This window comes from Dermacentor variabilis, unplaced genomic scaffold, assembly GCF_050947875.1.
Source record: "Dermacentor variabilis isolate Ectoservices unplaced genomic scaffold, ASM5094787v1 scaffold_15, whole genome shotgun sequence".
Taxonomy (NCBI): domain Eukaryota; kingdom Metazoa; phylum Arthropoda; class Arachnida; order Ixodida; family Ixodidae; genus Dermacentor; species Dermacentor variabilis.
Window position 1 is genome coordinate 457,222 of NW_027460313.1, and position 25,258 is coordinate 482,479.

Genomic DNA, 25,258 nt, shown 5'->3' on the forward strand with positions numbered 1-25,258 from the left:
TGAGCTTACGGCAAACGATAGGCGTCACGCTGTCATTGAAGGGGGGTACAGTGGTAAGGTCGACGGAGGGTGACGTCGCAGTCACGCTAGGGAAACGGCAGCACTGTGTAATCACGCGGGGGCTTGCTCGAAGCGGCGGAATTCCTTGACAACGACGTCGATAGCGTAAACATTGTTGTAGATCAACAAGTTGAACGCGTCGTCTGCGAGCCCTTTGAGGACTTGGCCTACTTTGTCAACCTTGGCCATTTTCTAGTCGACTTTACGACAAAGAGCGAGCACGTCTGCACGTACGGTCATACGATTCAGTGGGAGACTGCACTCTGAGAGCAAGGTCTTTTCTTGCAGCCAGTTGGTGACTGGTCCGGTTTCCAAAGAGGTCGCAGAGCTTCTCCTTGAAAGCGTCCCAGCTAGACAACTCGTCCTCGTGTGTCCGGAACAAGACACGCGGTGTTGCCGCCCAAGCAGAATATTACATTTGCTATCATTACGGCAGGGTCCCAACGGTTGTTGTAGCTCACACGCTCATACATGCTGAGCGAGTCCTGAACGTCAACATTGTCTTGTCCGGAGAATATGCCAGGGTCGCGGGGATTGGTAACCGTGACGTACGCCGTTGTTGGAGTCGCAGCTGTAGATGAAGACGAGGTGTCGTTACCGGGAGCCATGGTGGAAAGCTCGGTGGTGCGGTCGCTGCGGATATTCATGAGGAGAACGGGGAACGCCAACTTCCACCAAAATGTTACGAGAACGAGGGATTAAACTCTGAAGGCTATCTACACTGTACATATATAAAAGAAACTGCAGCGCTCGCCAGTTCAGCCGACAACTTGAGGCCCAGGAGCAATTCCTTCTGCGTCGGGGCGCCCGCGCGCATCGTCCGAAAAAGCACGCAATATGTGTCTGGAATAATTAGAATTAATTCGAAATCACTGAGGCGACCGGGGACGAAATGCAGAATAAATCATAAAAATAGAAAAGAGAGTACAGTACAAAATTCTTGGGTTTAATTATAGATATCATATCAGAGCATAAGTTTAGGTACAAGTTGAGTTACTGAGGTATCTGGTATAATTAGAAATAATTAAAAATCGCTGACTACCGTAAACGAAAGCACAGAATCGTAGACTTTAGAGACCCGCCACGTGAGCACGACTTGGAGGAAATTCGTGGAAAAGCGGAAATAGAAAGCGTACGTAATGACGTCACTAGTGACGTGACACGTAAGAAGGTGGGGTGATATTTAACCGGCTAATTATTGGAAAACACTAGCCTCTGAATTCGCTTCGTGCTTTGCGTTCGCCTAAATTTAACCCAAAGAACAAGAGATGCCCAGGTCAAAGATTGGGGCCACCTACCACTTTCCCTTCAAATCAAGTGGACACTAAAGGGAAATACTAAATGAGTTTTTACTGATTGGCTGTTCTTTGAAAACTATATTTTTGCCATTTCGCGATAATAGGTTGAATATGAACAAAAAATGAATACATTTCCTTTTTTGTCTATTCGAACCGCAACATTGGCGCCGTACGTCGGTGAGGTAACGAATTCCAACCTATATTCTCGTATGCTGGTTGGTGCGCCCCCACTAAAAGCTATTGAAACTTGCTCAGCTCGGTCGTTAAGCTCCTCTAAAGACATTTTTTACATATAACAATTACTCCCCAGCCGACGCCGTTGAAATTAATGACGTCACTGTGCGCTAGTGCGGGAGCTTCTTCATCACGGGGTCTTTTTTTTGCTTATTTTCTGGCTTGCAAAGCCCCTTACGGTGGCGACTCTTTTTACTTGTTGTACCATCATCTATTATTACAGTTGAAGATAGTTCTTTTTCTTTCTTTTTAGTGTCCCTTTAATGGGCGTCCTAACGAAAACAGTAGGCTGCAGTTGTCCGCGATACCCAAGTGAACTTGCATGTTTATCCGAAGGAATAGCACGTTTTTTCGAAACCTGAAGGGAAATGCGCATATTTTTTTTTCCTTCGAACCTGGTTGAACCTTGAACGCAGAAGAGCGACAACGGTCCAGGAGCAGAAAGGCAACTATATTGCCAAGAACGGCTCGTTCTTATACAGAAAACGCTATGACGTCACAGGGTCGTGTGGCGTCACTATATCAGAGCATAGTTAGATATCACAAGACGTCACACACAAAGCTTGCGCTAAGACATTCCTTCCCACTTAGATTGAGTCCGCACTTCACTTCCTAAAGTCCTCATGTCTAAACCTATCCGGCGGACGTCGCGCACGGCCGCTTCGTCGAGGCATAACTTCGGGCTTGCTCGGAACTTCTGTGCTCTGCTCTGCTGGGGGATGTGTCCTGGTATGAAGTCGTTGTTGCCGTAGTCGGAGGGTCGGTTGAAGCCAGAGGAGTTGGACTCTGCATAGAGTCTCGTAATGCAGATTCTACGGGTTCTGCGGCGGCCATCGGGAGTCTTGTAGGGGTGACTACGGGATCTGTATCTGGCGGTTGTTGCGGCTCGGCCAGGCGCCTTGTGTCGGGAAGTAGCTGCAATGGTTCAGCTGAGACAGGTCTCGCAAAGGAGTGACGCAAATGGTCAGCATGCACAAAGCGCACTTCACCCGCCACATTCACAAGATATGTCACTGGGCTCAGTCTGAGTAACTACGCCGTCTTCCCAAGCCACATTTTCACCACGAACGCATTTAACAAACACTTTGTCACTCACAAAGAATCCACGTTTAGTACCCCGGTGCTCATCTTTCTGCCGCTTGCTGTTCAGCTGTTTGTTGAGCATATCTTGCTTAAAATCGGGTTTCAGGAATGACAACTTGGTCTTAGGTTGCCTCTTTAAGATGAGCTGCGCAGGAGTGCTGCCTGTCACACTATGTGGCGTGTTCCGACAGCTCATCAAAAAGCTGTCTAGCCCGGTTTGCACCGATTCTCGGTTTTGCGAGACATCTGATAGCAGCTGTTTCAGCAATGCGCGATTCGTTGTTTGGACTAGACGTTCGGCTGCCCCGTTCGAAATTGGGTGATAGGGCGGCGTTCTTGTATGTTTTATGTTATTCTTAGCGAAGAAGTCTTCGAACTCTTGTGACACAAATTGCGGCCCATTATCAATTACAATTTCGTCGGGAAATCCGTACGCCGCGAAGACACTTCGAAGTTTGGAAATCATTTGTCTTGCGACGGTTGAGGTCATTAGCCATACTTCAATCCACGTAGAGTAGGCGTCCACTAAGACTAGACAGTTAAGCTGTCCTTTCATAGCAAAATCAACATGAAGCCTTTGCCAAACCTTGGACGGATAAGGCCAAGGGTGTTACGTTTCGTCTACAACGCGCGGTATAGCCGGCGCGGATGCAACGGACGCCGGGGCTTCGTTCAAAGCGGCGGACATTTTGGCCCGTTCGGCGCCGCTGCTACGCCTCCCCGCCAAGCGCGTCCAGGCATGTTCCAATGCCACGTGTCTTCGTGTGTGCGTGTGTGTGTGTGCGCATGTTGGTGCCCACGCTTGTCAAAGCGCGGCAGCCGGGGAGAGGAGCTCCCCCAACTGTGAAGCGAGGAGGTCTGACCGGCGCCGGCCCGGCGGATGCGTCACCTACTCGTCTCAACGTGCCCGAGCGGCGCATCACGTGCCCCTCTGACGAGGCGTTCCTTCTTGCCCTCAACTGCGAGAGTATAAAAGCAGCTCCCCCGGACGCCAAGAGAGAGGCTCCGATTTCTTCTGTCGAGTAGCGTGCTCTCCCGTCTCTCCACTTCGGTCGACCTGACCGCCCGCTCTTATGCAATGCTAGAATAAACAAGTTGTTCTGTTAGCAGTCGACTCATGCTTTGCCGGGACCTTCGGATGCTTCCAGTTGTGCCCCAGGCCGCCAGGCCAACGCTACCCTTGGGGCTTGCGACCCAGGTGCAACAACGGGCGTCAGCGCTGAGGTTCCAACAACTCGTGCCAGCGGTGCGATTACAACAAGGGTGTAGTGGTACAGGCTGCGCGGCTGGTTGCACGACTTGGCAAACCCGACAGGTTCGTACGTAATCTTCTACTGCTTCATCGAGACTTGACTGCCAAATGAAGCCTCCAGCTAGCCTTTTCATCCTTGAGGTGCCTGGGTGGTCCTCATGTAGGAAGGACAACACAGCCGGTTGCAATGCCTCGGGCACGATCACCCTTGTGCCCCACGTGACACAACCTTGCTCGAGCGATAGCTCTAGACGTCTAACGTAGTATGGCTGGAGCTCATTAGGCACTTCTGAAGGCCAACCATACTGTGTGTAATCGACCACTCTGCACAGTTTGCCATCCCGTGCAGTGGCCTTAGCTACGTCAGAAGAGTTCAACGGAGTGCTTTCGAAAACGGAAAAGCATTCCGAACTCTCAGATTTAGGACAAGACAGTAAAGCTAGACGAGACAGAGCATCAGCCACTTCGATTTCAGCCCCTTTGCGGTACTTAAGCGTATACCGGTACGCGGACATTATCAAAAACCATCTTTGCAATCTCGCAGCTGCTTGCGACGGTGTCGCTTTGTTTTGTCCCAAGATGCTTACGAGTGGCTGATGGTCTGTGTACAACATAAACTGTCTACCAAAAAGAAACTTGTGGAACTTTTGAAGCCCAAAAATAAGCGCTAGGGCCTCTCTTTCACATTGTGCATAATTTTTCTCAGCTGACGCCAGAATTCGTGAAGCAAAGGCTATCGGACGATCTTCTCCGTCCGGTAGCACGTGAGGAATAACAGCTCCAACGCCGTACGCAGACGCGTCACATTGCAACCCGAGCGGCTTCCGTGCGTCGTAGTAGGTAAGAGCATGGCTGTTTACAAGCAGATGCTTAGTCGCTTTGAAGGCATTACTACACTGCTTCAGCCATCGTTCTCCCTTCCGTAACAATCTGTACATTCGTTCTGCTATAGATGACGCATTCTTCATAAATTTGCTGTAAAAATTGAGCAGCCCTAAGTATGCTCTTAATTCGGTTACATTTGTTGGCTCAGGCGCGTGCAGGATTGCCTTCACTTTTCTTAAGTCGGGTAGATGCCATCGGCGCTGACCATGTGTCCAAGAGACAGAATCTTGGAAAAACTTACATTTTTCCAGCTTTAACGTTATGTTATGCTCCGAAAGCTTGCCTAGCACCCGCTCGAGCGTTTTTTGGCAATCGCCCACGTCTTGGCCTGCAATTATGACATCATCAATATAACAACCAACATTCGGAATACCAAGCAAAACCTTATCCATCATGCACTGGAACAAAGCAGGGGCACTGGCTATTCCATAAGGAAGTCTGTTATATTGATAGAGGCCCTTGTGCATGTTAACCGTCAGAATATATGTCTTGATTCTGGGCTCAGTACGACTTGTTGGTATGCCGATGACAAATCCAAGACACAAAATACTTTGCCTCCACACAGTGCTGTGAACAATTCCTCTGGTTGTGGGTAGTGGTCTATTTTAAGTACCGGATTCACAGTGATTTTGGAATCACCACAAATGCATATTTGATCACCTTGTTTCTTTGGGACCAGAACCAGTGGAGTTGCCCAATCGCTTCTACTCACAGGCGTGATTACGCCTTGGCTTTCGAGCTCAGCGAGGCGTTCTTCTGCTTTTTCGAGCAAAGAAAAAGGAAGCGGGCGTGCTTTACAAAACACCGGCGTACAACCCGGTTGCAAAACAATTTGCGCCTCGAAGTTCCTGATAGCACCCAGCGACTTCGAAAACACGCTCGGAAACTTTGCGCGAATCTTATCTACTCTGTCTTCGCTGCGCACACTGCGAAGCGATTTCCAATTCAGCCGAAGCTTGTTAAGCCAGGTTCTTCCCAGCAATACTGGTAACTCGCGTTCACAGTTTTTCGCAACAACGATAGGTAAAACTGCACTCTGCCCTTCATAGGTCGCGGTTACATTCCATTGCCCTATAACATCCATTTTCTCGTCTGTGTACGTCTTTACAACAACCCGAGTTGGTTCACAATGCACATGCGGAAACTTCTCTTTGTACACACTTTCAGGTACAACTGTCACTGCGGCCCCCGTGTCCATCTGCATTGACACTTTCTCGCCCTCCACGTTTACAGTCACCACATAACCGTTCTTCACAGATGTGTCGACTGTGCAGTTGTACAGAGTGTGCTCGTCTTCGTCTGACGATTCCATTACTGCATGTGCCTTCAGCTCACTTTTGCTCGTTCGACACATGTTTTGAAGGTGTTCAACTTTTGAACATAGCTTGCACGAGTAGATTTTATACAAGCAATGTTCTGGTACGTGTGTCTTGCCACAGTGGTAACATTTTTGTTTCTTGGTCTTGTTTCGCGCCGAGATTTTACCCTTCGCTTGGTCACGGTCGCTGCGCTGATGCTCGTTAGTTTTCATTTCCACTGCGTTTGTGCTCTCCTCGCGGCTTCCTGCTTTTATTGCGGCTGTTTGTTTCGCGGCCAATTCGCTGTCAAGAGCTATTTTGCATGCCCTTTCAAACGTGAGTGCGTCAGCTGTGAACAACGCCTTCTGCGTAACTTCACCTCGGATCCCAGCTACCAATCTGTCGCGTAGAGCGTCCTGGAGAAATGGCCCGAAGTTACATTTGCGTGCTAGGTGCTTCAACTCTACTACGATGTCTTCGACACTTTCGTGGTCAAGTTGCACTGGGCGGTTGAATTTGCACCTTTCTGCAATTACAGACGTCTTCGGGCTGTAGTGGCTTTGCAAGAGCTCCTTTACTTCCGCGAAGGTCTTATCTCCTGGTAGCAATGGAACAACCAAGTTTTTGGGAATTTCATATGCTTCTGCACCAATTACTGTCTAGAAAACAGACAGTTTCTTCATTTCCGCTATCTCGTTTGCCCTGACGTAATGCTCAAATCGTTCGACATAAGATTCGAAGTTCTGAACCTTAGGGTCGTATTCGTCTAGTCTGCCGAGCCGAGACATGGCTTGGAAGGAGAAGTAAATGTGTTACTTGTTTGGATTCCGGATCTCTTGCTAGCCTATGGTAGCGACGCCTCCGGTAGTAGCGTGGCCTCGTTGAGCCGCCGCATCTTCGTTGATGGTGTCCAGTAGGCCAGGTCACGGTGATCCCATTCTCGTCGCCAAATGAACTAACGCAGAAGAGCGACAACGGTCCAGGAGCAGAAAGGCAACTAACTTTATTGCCAAAAACGGCTTGATCTTATACAGAAAACGCTATGACCTCACAGGGTCGTGTGGCGTCACTATATCAGAGCATAGTTAGATATCACAAGACGTCACACACAAAGCTTGCGCTACGACAAACCTAAAGGAACCAGTTCAGAAAGGCCTGAACAGGTTCAAACGTGCTAATTTTTGCTCCCGTATCTTAACCTGAACGGAACCGAAAAGCGTGAACGAGAACTCGAACAGAAAAAGAAGAAATAAGAACGGTTGATTGGAACGTTTAGGTACGAAGGTTTCTGATTATGCAGCTTTAGCTAGGGTTCAAAACGTGGATTTAACGACCAGAAGAATGTGGGGTAAGCGCAAGTTTAGTTTTCATGGCAGACACACTTGCAGTTATATGGCATTTACACAAGATGAAACGAACTGAATTATTTTGAACGAGTTCTAATGAACTAGTTTGTCGATGACAGTATCCTAAACAACGCATGCTATTAGTAGTTTCGGACTTATAAGGGTGGTTTAAAGAAGCATTTTTAGGGATGAAGGGGCGGTTGAAAAGTTACAGCGTAGGTAGCAAAGCATGCTGTTAGCATTGTTAATTACGTAGTCGGCATGAACATTCCAAGATATCTTACCAGATATGCGCACTTAGGCATTTATAAAGGTTAACTAATTCCAAGGGAACATTATTTAGGTATATTTATGGATGTTGTTATCTATTCAGGATACACGCATCATTTTACATTTGCCAACGTTTAGTTCTATTAACCAATGTTTGCAGCAGTTAACTACGGTAATTAGATCTGACTGAAGATAGTCAGGATCCTCTGCCTTACATAATTCACGAAAGATAACACTATCATCACCAAATAAGTGACTGTTATATGATAGCGAGAAAGCGAGGTCGCTAAAAGAAATGAGAAACAAAAGAGGCCTGAACACTGAAACATATAGTAAACCGAAAGTTACCCTACGAAGTGGTGATTAATGAGTTTGTCGACGGCAGCATCCCAAAAAGCGCATGCATATTCTAGTTTCGAAAGTATATGGGTAGAATAAATAAGTATACAGGCCGTTTGCGGTTTCATACAGGCCGTCGATTTCAGCTGACTTCTTTTATAAAGTAAAAGTTTATGACAGACCTCATCACATGCTTTAGTGAAGTCTAAAAAAATACAAATTGCAAATGATGAACGATCGAGAATACGATGCGATTTGTGCGTAAGAATTGCAAGCTTTAAAAGAAGGTACAAGATTGCAAGAAGGTAAGAAGATGTTTGAAAATTATATGTTCGAGCAATTTACAGCAAATGCTTGAGAGTGAGGTGGGGCAATAACTAGTCGTTAAATTGTGTTACCTGATTACCGGCTCCTGTCAAGCTGCCGTTCGTTCGTGCAGCTTTTACCTGCAGCCTCCTCCATCTTGCTTGATGGGAAATAAACATTATTATTATTATTATTATTATTATTATTATTATTATTATTATTATTATTATTATTATTATCATTATTATCTATGCAGCGGAACCACTTTCCCAATTTTCCATTGGCTAGGTTGAGTAGATGTATCCAGTGATTGCTGAAAAAGTTTTGTTAGTATAAGAGAACTAAGGGCGTTGTTATTTTTAGGAAATTTTAGTTAGTAGAGTCTTAACCACGCGATGAGTTCGTTTAGGGAATCAATTAGTTCCGCAACGCCAGCTGTATCAACAATCACTGGACGCATAACTTCATAATTGTACTGGCGAGTAGGAGGTAGGCGGTCATTGCAGGAGATGGAGAAATTTTGCAGAAATGCGTTATTAAGGGCGGCAGCGCACTGTTCGTCAGGTATATGGATTCACAATTGGTGTTCCAGAGTTATGTGCTCCTCACACAAAGGGTTGACTACACAACAAAAGTTTTTAATTTTATTCTTTAACATAGATGAAGCAGGTTAGATAGAAAGTTACATTTAGTGTTCTTTAGTGCTGTTATGTACGTGTCAAATGCCGACTTATAAGTAGACCAGCATGTGTCAGTTGGCGAGTGTTTTGCGGAGCGATATACGAGTTTTTTTCTGCGCTCAGATAGGCGCTTCAGATGGGCTGTGTACCACGAAGCATCCGAATTGGAGGTAATCATGCGAGATGGAATGTACTTTTCACTTAGTTCCTGAACTATAAGGGTGAATATGTCCCAAATGTGCTGAAGCGAACGTTTTTGGAAATTCGGTGAGAAAGTACATAAATGCAGTTTATTCGCTATTTATGGCGGTAACGCTTGCTTTCTTGTAAATATGTAAAATTTTTCTGAGTTTCATTAATTTTAGGGTTGAAATGCTAATTGAAAATGCAAGTAGGCAGTGACCACTCTTACTATGCACATGTGCCATCTATGAGACTGTATCAGGATGGGATGTCTAAACCAGGTCAAGGGTGTTGGCATCATTAGAGGATAAACGTGCTGGTTGTGTTACTAGTTTTGACAATGCAGAACTGGACCGCAAGTCTAAAATGCCCTGAGCATGTGCCAAAAAGAGAGAGAGTTAAGTAACTTGATCATTCCATCTTATGTTTAGAAGATTAATATCGCTGTTATTTGAAAAAAATCGTCCAGAAGTAGGATGGGAGATGATGGAAATCGCGTACGAACAAGGTTAATACTATGGTGCAGTTCATTGAAAAATGTACTTGGTGCAGAGGGTGAATGATAGCACACACCTATGAACAAATTTTTGTGACCAAGAGCTACGGAAACCCAGATAGTTTCTAGATCGTCTCTCAAACAGATAATAGAACACGGAATGGTATTTGAAACTGCCAAATTGGCGCCACCTCCTCCACGCGCAGTACCATTTGACCAATAAACACGAAACTGCAAAGCACCGCCGACTAGTTCCGTGTCCGTAACATGCAATGGAACCATGTTTCGGTAAGCGCAATGATTTTAGCAGAACATGTGTGAATCGCAGAAGATGAAGAATCGTTCTAAGCATGAAATGCTTTTAGTTCCCGTTGTCGGCGACCTTCAACTGAGCTTGAGCCAAAAGCCAGAGCCGCTATCGGGTGCCCAAACGAGAACGTCCGGGCAAGTTGCCATTACAAAACGAGATCATCCGGGCAACCAGTCAAAACATTAAAAAACATTAGTAGACCCCAACCATTTGTACAGGACCGCATTACATATGCTAGTTACAGTGGCGTAGCCAGAAATTTCGTTCGGGGGGTAGGGGGGGGGGGTGCTCACGTTGCAGCTCGGCCTCCTCCTAATGAGGAAACTTTTGCCCGGGTGCACCTGTCTAAATACATGTAGAAAGAGAATTCGTTTTTCTTGGCAACCACTGCACCAAATTTGACGAGGTTTCTTGCATTTAAAAGAAAAACAATTTCTAGTGACTGCTGCTTTCGATTTTTCATTTAGGCTGCCACTTCTTTATTAAAGATTGACCAAAATCACAAATTTTCAGAAAACGAAACTATCAAGTTTAAAACTCGGTAACACAACAACGAAAAATTATATCACAATTCTGTGGATTGCATATAACAGTGCGTCTACAGCGGCCAAAATTGATATGTTACACAGGAATCTAAAAAAATAAGTATTATGGAAATAAGGCTTCTGCAGAACCCTTGTACATAACGTAACGAATTCACGTAAGATACAAATTCGCATATCGAATTTGTCTGCTTTGAATGGTCTAATGGATGACATTTGCAGAGCCGCGATATCCATTCTTGATGCAGAGCGATTAATTTGTAAACTTCGTGCTTCTATTTTTTCCAACTTCCGCATTTTTCGAAATATTTTAAACAAAGTTCCGGCCCTAAATCGAAATTCCGCTTCCAACAGACACTATAATTTGACTACCTCTCTCAAATTCAACAAATTTAATTAAAGCGATCCAGGGGTTATCTCAGAAAAGCGTTTTTGCGTTTTACATTTATTTGAATAGGCGCATCGAAGTTGGGCCCCAGCTAAAGCTTCCTCTAAAACAATTTGTCTAGGGATCAAATACATGAATAATAACTGCACTGCCATTGCTAAAGATGCTACAAACGAATTCTTTAACGCTACGCACTGTCAATACAAGTAAAATATGTATTTTTTCATAAAAGAATATACTCGTCTGTGCCAAAAATTGTGCCCAAAATAACTTCTATCAATGCTTCCATGTTTTTAGTCTATTTAATAAGTAAACAAAATATCACACAAACTTTAGAACTACATCAGTTCAAAATCAGCAAAGCAGTGCATGCCGCTGATATGAAAAATGTAAAGGCCATGAAATGAACAAGTTGAGGACGAATATGTTAATGAAACTTTGTCATTCAAGAACCTTGTTTACATTCTTGTACATTTGCAACAGCCAGTGAAAAATCTCAATGACGCTGTCATTTGTTCCAATCTATTACGCAAGAGCAGCTGCCACCGGTCGTGTATCGTGAGTAATACCACCGAAATTATAGTCGCAACAGAGAGCACGTATAAAAAGTACGAGTTCTGCAATATATACGAGGGCGAGTCAAATGCCAGTGAGCCAATGCGAATATATGACAAACGAGGTACTTTATTTAAAAGTAGTATCCATGAGTATTTAGACATTTCTCCCATTGACTAACGAGCCGCGTGATTTCCGTCTCATCAAGCTCCTTGGGTTGCCGCTTCAAAAAGTCTGCAACTGACTCTTTCACGTCATCGTCCGACACAAATCTGGTTCCCTTTAGCTGTTTTTTCGATTGCCCCAGAATGTGGAAGCCCCAAGGCGACAGGTCTGAAATGTATGGCGGATGTTGCAGCGTTTCCGCTTGAACTTTGCCAGTTTTGTATTAACCACATCAGCGACGTGGAGACGGGCATTTTCGTGGAACAAGATGACCCCATTCGTCAATTTTCCACGTAGTTTGTTCTTGATTGCTACACGCAGCCGGTCCAGCGTTTCACACTATCGGAAACAATTGATAACCTCTCTAGATTTAGCAAATTTTATCAGTAATGGCCCCTGAAGATCGAAAAAAGAAAAGTCAACAACACCTTTCCGGCGGAAATGACAGCCTTTGCTTTTCTTGGCAGTGGTGAATTCGAATGTTTCCACTTTAAGCTCTGCCGTCGTGTTTCAGGCTCGTAGTAGTGGCATGATGGTTCGTCCCCGAACACAATTGCATACAAGAAATCGTAAGCCTCATTGTAATACCGGATCAGATGAGTAAAGGCAGCGCCGAACTTCTCCGTCTTCTGGCGATGGTTAGAAATCTTGGGCATCCATTGTGCACACAAGAGCCGATAACCGAGATGTTCATGAATTATGGCGTGAACCGAATCGTGACTGATGTTCGCACGCTCTGCCAGTTCATCGATGCTTATCCTCCGTTCTTCTCTAATCAGCTCATCAACCTTTGCAATTGTGTTGGGGGTGATTGCACGGTGGCTTTGGCCCGGTCTTCGATCGTCTTTGCAACTTTCACGTGCTTCCTTGAACCGTTTCCTCCAACGCTTCACAGTGGCCAATGAAATGCAATGTTCAATGTAGACGGCAGCCATACGGCGACTATTTTCTTTTTGAGAAGCACCTTCAGTTGTCAAAAACCTCACGGCAACACGCTGCTCAACTTCTGGAGCGTCCATTATGTCGCGCAACCATGTTCAACCCAGTGTATGAGAGCATTAAAGAACATTTATCCTCATACCTGCGCGTCACTTTTCTAAATGAGAGATGCCTGTGTGCTACGCGCATGCCTCGCAGATAATGAACCGAACCATTTTTGCGCAGGGTGTGTAGGCTCACTTTCATTTGACTCGCCCTCGTACATTAGAAATGCGAAGATATAATAGAATATACAGATGCGAAGATACAGCTTGATAAAGGGCAAAAAAGTGTCACTGGAAACAAAGTTCACTGCACGTATACACAAAACCTCGCAACAAGACATTTAAATATATGTATAAGTCTCCAATAAATCTACGCATCTAAGAAAAAGTCACTGTATATAATGTGTCAAACAAGACAAATAAACATGTAGTGAAATCACAGATTCACAGAATGCTAGATCTCACCCCCATTCTATCCACTCCCCCCGATGTATCGCGCGTGACGGAAGGCGGCGCGCTTGCTCCTCCCTTTTCTCCCTTGCGCACACAAGACTGAGCCACCATCGTCGGCTCACCCATTTCTCCGCCCCCACCCACGCTTTCACTCGCACATACAGCATGTGGCGCACGGTTACGATGTTATGGTCCTTGGATTTCATACGAAACATGAGGGCGACGGCGACGACAGGAATGCGCCTGGAGTGTCCGTATAATTCCTATCGCAATAATATAATAAGAGTATCCGGCAATTGAAGCGTCCCATGGCTCATTACTTTCCGCAAAAGAAGTAACAAAATCGAACTTTCACCATGGGATAATTCGCTGCGCCGCAACAATGTTTTTCTTTTTTTTTCTATTTGTGGGGCGGGGGCACCGAAATGAAAAAAAAAACGCAAAGGAAAGTATGTTGGCCACAATTGAATGCCTACTTTGGGCACCTAATGTGACTACCAAAGGTATATCGAAGAAAACGCGAGATGCTTGGTCCACCGAAAACCATGCGCATACTGCTCGGTATCCTAAACCGGCGAGACAAGTTTTTCTGGAGAGGTTGCGCTAAAGCGAACGCTGTGCAATCCGTCGAGTCCCCACAGTGATGGCGGTAAGCGATCATTGTTTCTTTTTCTCGTATGCTAGCTAGAAAGCGTCAAATATTCTGCTAGGCGAAAATGCATTCGGCCAGAGAAAACCGAACGCGCACCGAAGTGCGCCGCGCAGTGCTCGGGGCAACACGAGAAAAATGCATGCGCTCTGGCTGGCTCTGGCAGCCTGTGAGTGGCGAGTACAAAAAAATCGAAGAGGCTTAATGTGTCCTCGCGAATAAAAGTCAAAGTAGAAAAAATAAATAAGAACGTAGTTACCTTGGCTGGCTTTAGTGTCTTGACATGGATGCTTTGGCGCAAGTGAAAAAAAATGTTAGTACTTTTTTTATGTGACATGATGGCGCGAATGAACCACCACAACGCTTCGTCTCATGGGACCTCGCTGCGTGCATTTTCAACTTGTCTGATAGCGTGTTGATTTGGCTTGTCTCGTATGTTCCGATGTAAGACTGTAGAAACTTCAGTGCCCCTTTGGCGTCAAATATTTATAGGATCATTAAACCCCACAAAGTTCCTCGATTGGAAATCTAAAGCACACGTTTGGAAATGTCAATGCACCTTTTGCATCAAAAGTTTATGTGAACTTTATACCTATAAAGTTTCGGAGTTGACATCCACGTGCTCCGTAGATTCCGCGGCCTCCGCAAGATGCCACGGCGAGCCCGTTCACCATCAAAACGCCCTTGAAACTTTGTGCTCGTTATGTGACTCCCAGTGGATGGGCGTTGCCACGAAATCCAGCCTGAGTTCGCAATTTTCGCGCTGAAATGTCTTTTTGAGCGTGAAAAGGACATTCTAGACAAAATCCAGAATCATTTCCGGCGCCGGGGGTTGCTTTGGTCGATGGTGCATGGACAGCACGAAAAAATTTCGGGGGGGGGGGGTGGCTGAAGCCCCATAAGCCCCCCCCCCCTGGCTACGTCCCTGGCTAGTTACTGTCCAAACAAGTTACAAAAAATGTTGCTTCCGAGTTCTTCCTAATGTTTTTTTGCAATATCGCTCAAGCTGTAACTTTTATTACGCGGAAGTTTTATTTGTCAGTTCCAATAGCGACATTCAGCAGGCAGATACAGGGAACCAATGCACTTCACTGTCATCTTCTGGCGCTGAGACAGAGTTGCCTGTGGTGTTTTGAACGCCAGCGGTCCGTGAGTTCCGCGACGCGGGTTTGCCTCGCCCTTCGCGATGGCGCCACGCCGCGTGGAATCTCCTTCAGGCGCTTTTCTTCTAGCTGGGCAACTACTGCGCTCTGTCTCCCTGGCGTCTTTCGCTGCCTGTCGTGCCACTTTAAGTACACTCTAAAAACAGTTTGCACCCTTTGGGGTGTATATTTATCCCACAACAATAATCGTCATCTGCCTTGCTTGCGTTTCCTTTCTTGAAAACTCGGCGCTCGCTACTTTCCTGTCGAGAATGCTGCGTCACACTGATAACGCGCATGCCGTTCGTGACCGGGAAGTACCGGGCTCGCAGCGTTAAAGAAAGGAAACGCGGGCAAGACAGATGACGATTATCGTTGTGGGACAAGTATACACCCCAAAGGGTGCAACTGTTTTTAGAGTGTAGGTTTTCTCCTAGCTGGGCAGCGTCCATCTGGACCAGTGCACAGTACGGCATGCTGCTGTGGTGCGGTGAGGTGTGCAGTTGCGAACATGCACTACACCCATTTTAAGATTGTGGCTAGTATCATGTCCAACCAATCTTCTTTGCTGGTTGGTATTTCATGCTTACATCAACTCTCGATTACGGGAGAGCCAGCAATTTTTGTTTGATGCACTTCTGACGCTAGAATATAAAACTGAAACTCGAGGAAATTAAGAAAATGAGCAACTACCTCTCTCGCTTTCCTACATCAAAGGACGTGGCGGAAGAAGGCATGCAGGCTCTACATTATCCCTCCGTTGCTTAACTTCCTGAATTTAATCTGAATTAGCGTTTTAGAAGTACGGTTTTCCGTTCAGGATTAACATATAACGGAGTTTCAAAAGGTTTGGAAGAGACTTGGCTCTTACCAAATGCTATTAGTTTTTTTTTTTTTTGCACGTTTCGTTAGACAACTGAAAAATGCCCGCTCATACTGATGCTATCATGCTTGAATTGGCAGCGCGGAGGCAGTAGCCTTTCTTTGGCTTGCAAGTTTGCAAACTTTACAATAATAGGACGGGATTTATTAGGCATGAATGAACCTAGGCGGTGCGCACGTTGGATTGCGTCTGCAGGAATTGCGTCAGTGATACTACCGATTACTGTGGTTGAATTCGGTGCTGTTTCTTGCCTTGTCTCATTACAATCAGGGACAACGTGGAAGATTAGATTGTGGTGGCGTGCTCTGTATGTAATATCACAAGTGTACGCATTCATCCTTTTGACACGTGTACTTGTTTGTCTTTCTTTTTTTTATATTTGGGGTTTTACGTGCCAAAACCACTTTCTGATTATGAGGCACGCCGTAGTGGAGGACTCCGGAAATTTTGACCACCTGGGGTTCTTTAACGTGCACCTAAATCTAAGCACACGGGTGTTTTCGCATTTCGCCCCCATCGAAATGCGGCCGCCGTGGCCGGGATTCGATCCCGCGACCTCGTGCTCAGCAGCCCAACACATAGCCACTGAGCAACCACGGCGGGTGTTTGTCTTTCTCGGATGACCGTGTTTACAGATGTCATGTAGTAGTGACGATCAAGGAGACAGTAGCAAAACTACGAATTAAAAACTCATTATTAGGCGAAACTGTGCAAACAAAAACAAAACTGCCTAAACTGAAAGTACAGCAATAGTGGCGAGCACAGTCGACGCTCGTCGATATCTGCGGGTGAAGCGCATCGGCTTTTATGGATGAGTCATCGAAGGTTCCAGAGTAATCGCTGGTGCCCCCGTGTCTTCCAGAAGGTACTACACGATTCCTACCCGCATACAATCACATTACAGAAGGTTCGGTGACAAGAGACAACGGCTGGAACCATCGATAACATTCGAGAAACTACCAATACGGGCAGTTGCGTCCTCCGCTGAGCCGCTGCAAAGCCGTCACCTGAGAAAGATAGTGTGGGAGGCTCTCCTTTGTAAGGGGTGCATTACTGTCACCACACATGGACGTTAGATAAACACAATTCTATAACGGGAACCTGAGTATGGAATCATGTTAAAATTCAGTTGTTTTAGTTTTTCATACAAGAATCAAACGCGTAGATGATCGGTCCAGTACGAAGCTGAGTATCAATATGGGTATATTAAAAAGAATCAAAAGTCGTCCACAAACCTGAACACCCTCACAGCGCTTCTCAGTTGCAGGCATTTCAAAAGCAATTTCATATATTGCTAGAAGACAGTTATACTAAGAATTGGAGCGAGACAAACTTATGCATACGCCTTCGTTCTGAATAAAAAAAAATGGAAAGCTGCGATTGATAAAGGTGGTATGTAAATAGAAGTTCTTAATTTCGAAGGCACTCCTAGAGCTAATGCCGCGCGAGTCCTGCAAACAAGCGCACCACCAGTGGTCAATGCAATGACTCACCTCAGCGCTGACCTGATTGTGCGGCAATGACAACTCTTTTACAGCGACGAAAAAATCGCTCCCTTCAGACGGTCACTCGCTCTGAAGATAGTCGGAGAGTGCTTGTGGCTTCCTGATGAGGTCGGTATCTTCCACATCCAGGACGGAAAGGCAGCGCTGCAGGAACCTTCCCACGAGGTGTCTCAACTGTTCAGGCACGATTACACGGAACTGAACATCTTTATTGTGCGTCTGCACTGCCAAGAAGACGGAGAGGTTCATGCCCTTTACCTAGTGCACCGAAGACGTCAGCTTTCACTTTTCAGTTTACTTTCATTTTCACTTTATTTCCAACAGAGAGTTGGGGGTCCTCCAGGCAAAAAAGCTGTCATAGACAACTTGATGGGCACTGGGGACCATACAGACAACAGGCAAAGTGATACATTCACATGTCCAGCCTCTTGACAAAGTTTGGCGGGAGCCATTTTGACCTATGTAAGGTTCACGTTGGCGACTTCGAAGCTGACAGTAAGGGCAGCAACAGCTTTGTCGTAGTATAGGACAGTGGACGCAAAAATAAATACACGTTCCTTATCTACCTGGATAAACTTGAAGACCACAGCCCTTAGCGTCGTGATGGAGGAGGTCTGGTGGGACGCACCGACTTGCCCTGTGGGAAATAGGCAGTAGACAACCTCTTCTACGCACTTGTGTGCATCTTCAGCGCTTGCGCGAGCAACGGTACTCCTCACTAAGCTGTCAAGCTCGACCTGACCAAGCTTGCGTGGTTCGCAGAACTCGACTCCTCTTTCCAACACACCTTTGAGGCCTGGTGGAGTGCTTCTGTTTCCTAGCATCACAACTTGCTATAGACTACTGCTGCACCTTCTTTTTGTTTTATTTTTTGCTTGGTAGGTAAGGCGACAGCTGCTTCTAAATGAACTTCACCGTGTACGAAGCGATGCGCAGGTCCCCGTGGAATGTCGTCAGGAAGCTGCCTTGCGGTGCTTTCGTACTCGCTGCGTATGGGCAGTCAGCGTAAAAACGTACGTAACGTGGAGCTGCTGACCGGAGGATGCGGCACATGCTTTGATAGGTTTTGAGCTTTGCCCTTCGTTTCTAGGAGAAGCTAGGTTTGAGCTCGGCATCTTTGAAGCTTTTTACCTTTTCAAAAAAAGGGAGAAGTACATGACACCATAGCTCAGCGGTTTTTGTTTGGCACCAACGCCAAACGCCCACCACCCATCCCAACTTTGAGATGGAGCAAGTTTCGAACACAAGACCAGCTCACTTCAGTTGCATGCTGCCGCCATAACGATATATGGCTGCCGTAGGCTGGCTTTACAAGCAACGTGTAGCCTAGACGCCTGTAATTTAGAAAATTCAGTGAAAGTTGGCAAGGCAGAAATGACAGAGAAGAGAACGAGAGTGTCCAGAAGAGAACAGAAAAAGGCAACTGTCGATTTCCCCCGGTCGGGTGATTCCGGAGGTGCCGTCTACGTGAAGCAGATGCCAAAAAATGTGTTCCCTCCGCCTAGAGGCCTTAGAGGTCCAAACACTCTGCATTGACTCTACACACAGGTTTCCCTTTTCCCAAATATGGCTCAGTCACGTACTTCTAGGCTTGGGCGCGTACTTAGAATTGCTAGTAGGTACAGCGGGGGTGGCACTTGTGGAGATTGCGGACGTTTGCGCGCATGCGCTAGTAATAGCTCGTGAGAGAGAGGAAATGTGGGGACTTTCGCTCCTTGAATGTATGACTCTGCCTAGGCACTACGGAGGAGTTTCTTCGCGCGTGTTGTATGCATATGTGCCTAGGCACGCCGGCAGAAGTCGCGGGGCGCGTTATATAGTGCTGAACTTAGCGTCGCAAGTTGGCGGCTGGCCGTAATTATATTTATTCACTCGTGTTTTCTTACTAATTGAAACAACGTGTCATTATTTCGCATTATTGGCGGCGCCTACAGGACACCAGAGCGGCAACAGGGATATCGCCTGCGCGTGCCAGGGGTGTATAAGACCATTTTTTATGCGAGCCCCCTCTGGCAAGCTTCGGCCTCCGCGGCCCCAACCTACGGGTCGCCCTGCTTACAGCTTTGATCCTCCCGCAACCTTTTGGGTGCCCTGGAGATCCTGCGCCGCCTGCTTTATTATAACCTCAGGTGCTCTCCTGACGCCTCCGTTTGCCGGTTACATGTGCCCTCCAGGAGCAGTGCTTGTAAAAAACGCAATCTATCGTCGCGAGACTAAAAAGCAACCCGCGACTTATACAACGCCAGCCAGAACCTTGCCGCTTCAGGCACAGCGATCACCAAATGGGGCGTCCGTGCCCACTACCTCACCGCGAGGGCAGCCAGCGGCGGACCGTAAACAAACTCGACCGCACTCCGCAATACCAGCATGTCTAGGGGACAAACGCATTCAAAACACGCTAAAAAACCTCTTCCGTGGTGCCAAGGAAGTCACATATTCAAGGAGCAAAGGTCCCCAGATTTTCTCTCTCGCACCCATCCTTACTCGCGCCTGCACAGAAACGTCTAGCGCCACGAGAAACACCACGCCCCGCTGTACCTACTAGCAATTGTAAATACGCGGCCTGGGAAGCTTTAACGCGGATGTGTTCGGGTCCAGCCAATCACAACACACCAAGCGCCTGCAAACCATACCCATACGGGGAAAACATTAGTACTCACTGTTCCAGCTCCGTGACCCACAGTACGTCCCCTTGGCCATTCATGATAACAGGCAGGACTCCATGTTTGCTTGGCCGCAGGGAGTTTGCATTGGTTGTAACTGTCCGCACTTTGCGCACCTGCGAACAACGCCGAGATAATAGCCCATGAATACGCTATCATGACGGAACATTCTAAGCGAACACTAGAGATAACGCACAAGCCAGCATTCCCACAACGGTGGACGGCTTTTTGCATGTTAATCCAATAGCTTCTAGCGTTTTATAAAAAGATCTTATGTGTTTGCACACAATAATGTCGAAATATATCGAAACAGAAACGGTTCAACTGATCGGCGCTAATTGAAGCTTTATTGAATATGAAGTTGGCATACACCAAACTAGCCGAAACCTAGACAAAAAAAGTTAAACTTATTTCTAAAAACCTCCGCTATGCAAGAAAAGTTCCTCTGGTCTCGAAACCTAACTCGCCGCCACCGCCTCTTGTGGAAGATCTCTTTGTGGCACTTCCCCAGACCGCTATGTGGCGCCTTTCAGTTACATAGCTTTTGGAGTGAAGTGCTAGCTCCACTTTTGGAGGAGGGCGTCAGATTTTGTAGCAGATAGACGTGTTTTTCCAGGGCTCCGTGGCGACGACGAAATCATAAGGTTTTTAGTGCATGCTTTGAGCTTGCTTCTGATTTTGACTTGCTGATTTTTGTAGTCTTTAAATAATAATTGGGTAGTTTTCTTTTATTCACTTTTTTCGTGAACGCGGGTGTGTTTCTTGTGTATTCGTTTTTGCAGGATAGTCAAAGCGTCCTTTCGCGTCACGTGCTTCAACACGTGCAATCGGCTGGGCCGTTAAGTCTTTATAGCCTTTAAATCGTAGCTGGTAAGTGGCAAGACTAAAAGCTACTAGTAGTTTTACTGTGTGTGCTTTGGTGTCGGCAATATTGCTTTGGTAGGAAAGTGAGAGCGTGGCCGCGGGCTTGAACACGTGCGAAAACGTGTCATACCTGAAGTCTGGGCGACATTGATTGCTCGTGAAACATTGGTGAGAATTACTTTGCGACATTTAAGGATTTAGATTCTGTGCGTAGCAATTTTCGCTAAAAGGCACGTGCTCTGAAAGCTTCGGTATTTGCATTACAAATAGCCGTTCACTACATGGCAAGACAGCCGGGAAAGCGTGCAGTGTGCGGGAGGTGGTAGCTGGAAAGAGCGGCACCTGCCTTGAGGCTACCAGACACAAAAAAGCAGGATTGCAGGGGTCGATGCCCCTTGTCGAGTCTGAATAACGCGCAAAAGGACAAAGGGCAGCAGGGAGAATAAGGAGTGAAATGGTAATTATCGCCGGCGACTCAAACCTGGATACGTGCCCAGAAGCAATTGTGGAGAGGGTGAAAGGCGATAAAAGAGCGGCGGTAGGGACATTTCCAGGGCGAACACTGGGTTCTGTAATGGAGCGAGCAAAAGCAAAGCTCGCAGAAAATTTCTACGTGCGCAACCTCATAGTAGCACGTGGGCTAAATGAGGTCCTAAACAGGAAAGCGACAGGACTAGCCCAGCGCTGGGCGAAGGGGTAGACGACATGCGCGAGCTGTCCCCTCTGGTGCAGATCGTGGTTGGCACGGTGCCGAAGGTGCCTGTACGTGACAGTCACGTACAAAGAGCCGTAGTGGCTCCTCGTGAGGCGATTAGGAAAATTGAGTCGAGAGAAAGGTTTCGAGGTTGTCGAAGTAAACAGGGAAGTGAAAAGGTGTGGTGGTTTTGAACGAGAAGGGATCCACTTCAATTACAGGCTTGGGCAAGAAGTGCGCTGGCGACTTGCTGGTCACGCTGTTGCTTTCTTTAGGGGTCCATGGGCACTCAGGAGGTCAGAGTGGGTAGTAATGAAGAAGGTGCCCTAGGGGAATCTAAGAATAGTATCGCCGTCAATAACAGAAATAGGAGAAAATTAAGAAATAGAGCTCGCCATGCTATAGGCTACATAAAGATGCAGGGCGGCAGAAGAAAGCAAAAGCGCTCAGAGATTGAGGAGCAGTTAAAAAGAGAACAGATAGGGGTGTATGCAATTACACAAACGTACCTTAGAGACTCGGAAGAGCCGCCAGTGATTGAGAATTATGTTTGGGAAGAATGCAACAGAACTAAGTACGAAAGAAAGGGAGGGGGAGTCGGAATGATCATCCATCAGTGAGCCAAATGGAAAAGACCAAATTCAAAATGTCAAGAGCATCTTTGGTTATCAGGTACAATGAGTGGAAAGAAAACTTGGCTGGGCGTTACCTATTTGTGGACCGGACATAATTGCACAGAGAAGAATCAAGAGTTAGTGGAATGCTTAAGTGCTGATAATAAGGGTTTCGGGAATGACGCCGAAATTATCCTATTAGGTGAGATGAATGCCCATATAAAGTATCTAGATGGCTATACCGAAAACAAGGGGAAGTCAATGCTGGATCTTTGTGAGCAATATAACCTCGTTATCTTGAATACGCTGGTGAAGGGCAAATCACGTGGGAAGTGGGAAACCGGCAATCGACTACTCATTACCGTCTGATGACAGCAGGAATTGATGATAACGTGAGAGAAATGGTCATTGACGATGAAGGGTATAGCAGCATAGGGAGTGACCATAAATGCGTCATTTTGAAAATGCGATATGTAGTTGGGAAAGAGAGTAAGAAGTGCAAAATGGCCATTCCAAATTTGAACGCTGAACAAATGACAAATATAGCCACAAAAGTCGAGGGAGAACTTGGCGAATGGCCAAGTGAAGAGTGGGAATATACTGAGCTTCTAAGTGTAATAACGGCAGAAATACGGAAAGAGAAACAACGTGTTTGTTGGAAAGGAAAAAAGAAGCCGAAAAGCTGGTGGAACACGGAGATACGAGAAGCGAGAATGACAGAAAGCATCCCGAGAGCACAGGCAGGCAAAGAAGGCGCATTTACCGCAGGATGAAGTGGCCAGTAAACGGGAAATATACCGGGAGAAAAAAATCTATGGTTGTAATACTGGTGCAAGACAAGATAAAAGGTGAAAGTGAACGTTGGTTGTTAGAAATACGTGAGAAAAAGAAGGCCCCAACTAAAACATTTTGGAACTACATAAAATTATTAGGCAGGAAGTCAGCAACACTACAACAACATATCCTAAACGAATATGGAGACAAACCGGAAGGGGAAGCGGCATTAAATTGCATCCGAAAAATAACAGATGAATCTTTCCAAGGCATTGCCGAGGTTGCATTTGAAGAAAAAAAGAGCACGAAAAAGAACCAGATGGAAAATGAGCTGGTGCTGACAAATTTCAACTGTAAGAAAGCCAAAGAGAAAATTCCTAAGCGCAAAGCTACAGGGCTAGACGAGTTTCCCTTTAGGCTGATTAATGAACTAGGAACAAAAAGTAAGGAGGGTCTGGTGAAAGCAGTGGACAAATCTTTAAAAGATAGATGAATACCAGAGAGTTGGCGACAAAGTAGAATGAATTGAGTGTATAAAAGGCAGGGGGAGAAAGACAGAATTCACTCGTATACACCGTTGACCGTGACATCGGTAATATACAGGTTAGCAATGCTGGCAATCAAATTAAAGCTGCAAGCATATACAGACAATAATGGCATATTGCGAGAACTTCAGAATGCCTTCAGAATAGGTAGGCGTTTGGAGGATAACTTATTTGTTCTTACTCAGTGCATTAAAATGTCAAGAGTTCAAAGCAGACCGTTATATGTGGCCTTTTTGACATAACAGGAGCGTATGACAACGTAGACCGCAACATTTTGTGGGATATTCTGGAAAGGGAAGGCTTAGGCGACGATTGTTTACAGTTTTTGAGAGATTTACCTAGAAAATACCACTTGCGTTGAATGAGAAAGAATGAGGAGCGAGGAGAAAGTGGATATAAAAAAGAGACTGAGGTAGGAGTGCCATTTATCCCCCCTGCTGTTTGTGATGGACATGGTGAGGATGGAGAGGGCGCTAGAAGGAAGTAATATCGGGTTTAATCTCTCATACAAACACGCAGGTTGAGCAGTAGAGCAGCAGCTTTTAAGTTCATTTTATGCGGACGATGTTGTGTTACTCGCTAACAAGCAAAGTGATTTGCAACGCCTGGCTAATATCAGTGGACAGGAAGGCGAGAAGGTAGATTTTAAATTTAGCGTTAGAATATCAGGTGTTATGGTACTCAATAAAAGAAGTGAACAGACAGTGGCAATACAGGGCCTGGAAATACCTCGGCTAAAAGAATATAAACATCTTGGTAAACGAAGGCAATAGATATATGGAAACACAGGAAAACACAATAACTGGAAAGGGGAAGAGAAATGTAGCCATATTGAAAGACAGAGCGCTATGGAGGTACAATAAGTACGAGGTGCTCCGGGGTATGATGAAAAGTGTAGTGGTGCAAGGGCTTACTTTTGGAAATGCGGTTGTTTGCTTGAAATCAGGGGTACACTCAGGACTCGATGGCAACCAAAGGTCAGTGGGACGCCTCGCATTGAGGGACGTTTCAATCAGTCAGCCGAAGTGAACGGACGTGTCGTCGGCGCGCTCCGCAAGCACCGAGACGACGCGACCTTCACCGACCGCCCTTGCCCGGGCCGCTATCGTCGGGAGTCATGTGGGAAGCGGCCTTCTCGCCGTTTCCCACCGACCGCTTTTTTGAATCGGACTCTGCCTTCGCGGGAGCTGCGTTCCGCACAACGCCTGCTGTCGACGCCACCCGATTTCACCGCCTACGTCGATACAGCTGACACCGCCAAGCCGCCGACATGGAATATCAAGTCGCAGACACCTCCATCAGCCCTGCCGAGCTTGAAGCTGACTCACGCTAGGTCCGTGCTGTGAAAGCACACCGTGCAGCTGCGGCCCACCGTGCAGCTGCGGCCCACCAGCCCATCGTCGCGCCACCGCCTGCCTCGCCACCATCCAAGACCCCCTGCACTACCAGTCTCCGTCGTCACGCTCCCCTACCTCGCCTCCCAGCGGATGACTTCAAGATCGTCTTCAGACCGGGAGGAGGGCTTGACCTCCGCACAACGACTAACGGAGCCCTGCTCAAAATCATTTGCACGCATGCCACCATCGACTACGCCACCGCACGCACCGCCGACCGTGTACGGATAAATTCGTACAACTCCCTTCCTGTCAGAACCCCATCTGAGCCGCACGCTCGCCTCTACCTCCGGGTCTCGGAACTCCGCCTGGGTGCCATCTCTTACCCCCTGCGTGCCTACATGATCGCACCCGACAACGCCCTCCGCGGCATCATACACAACGCAGTGGACTCCCAAACCCAGG

General features: G+C 46.6%; 1 protein-coding gene across 2 annotated transcripts in view; it reads right to left on the reverse strand.

The window, feature by feature from the left end:
• The window catches only part of LOC142568011 (DNA (cytosine-5)-methyltransferase 3C-like), a 394,257-nt gene that overhangs the window by 22,310 nt on the left and 346,689 nt on the right, over positions 1–25,258 (reverse strand). For both annotated transcript variants that reach the window (XM_075678102.1, XM_075678101.1), the window contains one exon: positions 19,966–20,084. In XM_075678102.1, the coding sequence (XP_075534217.1) occupies positions 19,966–20,084 (119 nt within the window). The remainder of the gene's footprint in view (positions 1–19,965; positions 20,085–25,258) is intronic.